General features: G+C 37.6%; 1 protein-coding gene across 1 annotated transcript in view; it reads left to right on the top strand.

Moving 5' to 3' along the window:
• LOC137657657 (cuticle protein 7-like) overlaps window positions 1-3,037 on the top strand; it is a 5,931-nt gene extending 2,894 nt beyond the window's left edge. Inside the window, exons 2-3 of the mRNA XM_068392056.1 lie at window positions 42-329; window positions 2,714-3,037. Of these exons, the coding sequence (XP_068248157.1) occupies window positions 42-329; window positions 2,714-3,037 (612 nt within the window). The remainder of the gene's footprint in view (window positions 1-41; window positions 330-2,713) is intronic.
• Window positions 3,038-5,000: the final 1,963 nt, after the last annotated feature.

The raw sequence follows: 5,000 nt of genomic DNA, 5'->3' as shown, positions 1-5,000 counted from the left end.
TGTTGTTGTTGAATTATTATTATTGTTGTTGTTCTCTTCAGGTGACTTTGTTGTGTTGCTTGGCGGCTGTGGCTTCAGCCCGCCCTGACAGACCACCACCTCCAGGATACGGGTACCCAGCCCCTCACCATCCCCTGCCCTATGGCCCTCCCGAACCATCCTATCACGCTCCTCCTAGGCCATCCTATCACGGGCCTGAACCAACCTACCATGCTCCCGAACCCTCATACCATGCTCCTGAACCATCCTACCATGCCCCTGAGCCCTCATACCATGCTCCCAAGCCATCTTATCATGCTCCTAAGCCATCGTACGAACCAAAACATGACGTAAGTATCGCCTCAAGCTTGAGGCTAAATAATGAAGACATATTTAAGGTTTCAGGTTACATGTACAATTTCATCTGAAGAGATACTTGTTAGAACGTCAGCCTGATAATCCGAATCCCCCCCCCCCCCCACCCCACCATGAAGCCCAAAGACAACAGTAACTTCCCCAGTAAACAACACAGCTTATAATTGCCCCCAACTTATGTTTTACACACAAGGGGGGGGGATCATAAACTCACTGGCTGGGGCGGTATTATCTTCTATAAGTGCTAATCAAGGATAGAACGTTACCGCTGTACTAGCCAGAAGTAAATACTCATTTTCAAAACTTTAATCCATTTCAAGTACCAATCTTTTCTAAAGCTTAATATTATAAGAGACTAATTCTTTTCAAAGCTCAGTTATATGATGGAATAATCTTTTTTAAACCTCAGCCGCATCGGGAACTAATCTTTCAAAAGTATTACCTTTTACGGGGACCAATATTTCCTAAGACTTACTTAGTTCACCTATAAAGTTGTTATCAAAAAGTCATCCTTTGACATCACTTAACAGATGGTGGTCGGTCATATCACAGTACAATATGTTATTAACTCTTTAAGAATAGGAACACATAAATCTTAGTAATACACCAAATTAACCCAAATTGGGAGTTTACCAAAAACCAAAATTAATCATGAAATTGGGCGATCATGGTTAGAAATAATGTTAGTAATAAAAGAATATTTTAAGAACACTAAGGATTCTTATTCGGAAATTCAAACATATCTCAGATCAAATAATAAATATAGGTTAAACAGTAATATAAATCTTGATAAGGATTAAATTTACAATGAGATAACCAATGAGTATACTTTTAGATTCCCGATCTTGATCTTGATCAGGAATACTGTTAAATCTCAATCAGGTAAAATGAATGTATCCTAGTAGAATTACTAATACATCCTAACCGTGATTGATTGATTGATTTTGAGTTTTCTGGCCCCCTGACATCAAAGGTCACTGACTGATATCATTTGTTATGAATAAAGAATAAAAGGAAATTCGAAAACATGAGAAACCAAGATATATTGAAAAAGAAACCTCATTCTTCAATATATGAAAAACTTGAAAAGTACCAAATCCTTCATAGGAATCATCTCTAATATACTAGTCTGGATGTGGTAACGTCCCTGACTGGTGAACGCCAGACTGGGGTTCGAGTCCCGCTAAGACTCGTTACTTTCTTTGGTCGCTGCAACTTCACCATCTTTGTGAGCTAAGGATAGGGGGTTTGGGAGAGCCTACAGGTCTATCTGCTGAGTCATCAGCAGCCATTGCCCTGCCCTCCCTGGTCGTAACTTGGGTGGAGAGGGGTCTTGGGCGCTGATCATATGTATATATGGTCAGTCTCTAGGGCATTGTTCTATTTGATAGGGCAATGTCACTGTCCCTTGGCTCTGTCATCCATGAGCGGCCTTTAAACCTTTAAATGTCCCGGTCATTAATTGCCTCCTAATAATCTCATTTTCACCGGAATTGTTGTCAATCATAATTAGTAATAATTAAATGAACACTTCCTCTAAATCATAAGTTACGTCATTATGTATTCGTTAATGCTAAAATATTCTATTTTAATTGTGTTGCTTCTCTTGTAGTTTATTCATTTCCTCGTTTCCTTTCCTCACTGGGATATTTTTCCCTGCTGGGGCCTTTGGGCTTATAGCATCCTGCTCTTCCAACAAGGGTTATGGCATAGCTTCTAATAATAATAATAATAATAATAATAATAATAATAATAATAATAATAATAATAATAATACCTCTCCACTGAAAACGAATGTTTTATAAAATCAAATTCAATGTCCTTTTTTTTTAAAGGAAAAAGCTCTCGAGCACCAGATTAATCTGAGGGAAATAATGTTATCTCAATTTTGTTTGTTTATTTGTTTGTTAGTGAGTTTTAGGTTGTAACGCGCGGTCACAGATGGTCTTAAAAATTACAACACAGATGGGAACAATATTTCTGTTCTGTAAATCCCTATCTTTAAGTTTTTCGTATATTTATCATTTAGTTTGCAAGACAACTTATCCCTGTCACTCTCATATCACTCTCACTAGAAATAAAATCACCTTGGATAATTTTCTTTGGGTTGCAGCTTGCCTACTCTCTCTCTCTCTCTCTCTCTCTCTCTCTCTCTCTCTCTCTCTCTCTCTCTCTCTCTCTCTCTCTCTCTCTCGTTACGAATATCAAATGACCACTGGTCCCTTTTTATCAATTACAGCTATTTCATTACCTCTAATCTGTAAAATATTTACCAATCCATACAACTGACCGGGCTCTCTTCATCTCACTCAACTAAAACAACCAGTTCAAGAATAATCTAACCACTCTCTCCCTGCAGAAGGGAATGCCCTTCGACTTCGCCTACGCCGTCGTCGACCACTACAACGGCCTCGACTACGGCCACAACTCCAACTCCGACGGCAATGTGGTCACCGGCGAATACCGCGTCCTCCTCCCCGACGGGCGCACTCAGATTGTCTCCTACACCGCCGATCACTACAACGGATACCAGGCGACCGTCCGGTACGAAGGCGAGGCTCAGTACCCCGAGCCCCAGCACTACAAGCCGGCCCCTAAATACCCAGCACCCGCGCCTGCATACGGTTCTCCAGCCCCGTCCTACGGAAAACCAAAGCCTCTCTACGGCGCTCCCCACTATTAGGACTGAAGATCTTTTATTTTTATAGCGTTATTTATTTTAGAAATATATCAGAGAGCATTTTGACCTTTTCTTAATCATACCTTCACATGCACGTTATGAATGAAAATCAAAATGTAGTAGGCTTGCCTTTTCTACAGGTATAAAAGTATCCCACTAGAATAAAAAGAACAACAGCAACAAAAGAAAAAACAATAACAAAAAATTATGAAAATTGTAATAATAATGTAAGATAATCATTACAGTACTAGTTACAGTGCACCATGAACGCAAGATTGCTGCACAATTGTGTTAAACAAACAAAACAATCGGTTACAACGATAATAACGGGAAACAACAATAAAAATGCAAAAATCTACAACAATAACATCAAATTTAATAGCAACAACATCGATAACGCAGCCACCAATACTAATTCTGGTAATTGCATTTAAAGAATAAAAAAAAATGTTACCTCTGAAACAAATCGATCAACCGGAGTAAGACCCACAATATGAGTGGACTGCAATTACTGCTAAGCTTCATGATGGCGTAAAAGAACCATTATGTTAACGCTGTGATGCGTATTACCTAAAATGACTCAAGGAGCACTTTGGTCCGCATGCTTGTAATTACCTTGTAAAATAACTAGTTGTGATGTCTTATTGGAAAGGTCCCTGCCTGGTGATCGCCGGACTGGGGTTCGAGTCCCGCTGAAGCTCGATAGTTTCCTGTATCTACTTGCTCATTATCCTTGTGAGCTAAAGATGGGGGGTTTGAGGGAGCTTATAGCTATTGCCTGGCTCTCCCTGGTCGTAGCTTGGGTGGAGAAGGGACTTGGTCGCTGATCACATGTATTTATGGTCAGTCTCTAGGGCACTGTCACTTTTACCTCTGCCAGTCACGAGCGGCCTTTAAACCTTTAAAGCCTGAACTGCCATGTAAAACTGGCGGGACTACGCAACCTTATTCGTTCATATTAATCTTAATGTCTCTTTAACCAGTCATCAAGATCTCCATTGTATCGTCATTTTTATTAATACATCTCAAATAACTTCATATTTGTATGTTTATAAAATGTTTTTTAAACGAAAAAAAAAATAACCTAAAGATAAGTTTGTTTAACTGATAAAAATATTGGGAAAAAAAAACTTTGAAAAGGTCTGTCTTCTATGGAATGAGATGAGTAAAACGAAAATGGGATTACGATATAAAAAAAAATGAAAATGGGATTACGATATAAAATTGAAAATGGGATTACGATATAAAAAAATGAACATGGGATTACGATATAAAAATGAAACTGGGATCACGCTATAAAAATGAAAATGGGATTACAATACAAAAATGAAAATGGGATTACGATACAAAAATGAAAATTCGATTATGATATAAAATTGAAAATGGGATTAAGATATAAAAATGAAAATGGGATTAAGGTACAAAATTTAAAATGGGATTAAGGTACAAAAATTAAAATGGGATTAAGATATGCAAATGAAAATGGGATTACGACATAAAAATGAATTTGGGATTACGATATGAAAATGAAATTGAGATTGCAATATAAAAATGAAAATGGGATTAAGATATAAAAATGAAAATGGGATTAAGATATAAAAATAAAATTGGGATTAAGATATAAAAAAGAAATTAGAATTACGATATAACAATTAAAATGGGATTACGATATAAAAGCATTTTACCGTCGAGTAATGATTAACTCATTGCAGCTCGCATGACTTGAGTAATCAGTTTCTTCTTATCTTGAACCATTGTATATATCTCTCTCTCTCTCTCTCTCTCTCTCTCTCTCTCTCTCTCTCTCTCTCTCTCTCTCTCTCTCTCTCTCTCCTTATCACCCCACACAAGGTGATAGTCTTTTCTTTGTAAGCTAGGAAAAAATGTTTCATATTGTAAAACTTGAGTGGCAAAATTGTTACTCATAGGCATTTCTCAAGTTATATCTAAACACTTTAACTAATTC

This window comes from Palaemon carinicauda, chromosome 18 (assembly GCF_036898095.1).
Source record: "Palaemon carinicauda isolate YSFRI2023 chromosome 18, ASM3689809v2, whole genome shotgun sequence".
NCBI lineage: Eukaryota > Metazoa > Arthropoda > Malacostraca > Decapoda > Palaemonidae > Palaemon > Palaemon carinicauda.
This window is presented reverse-complemented; position numbering and strand designations above follow the sequence as displayed.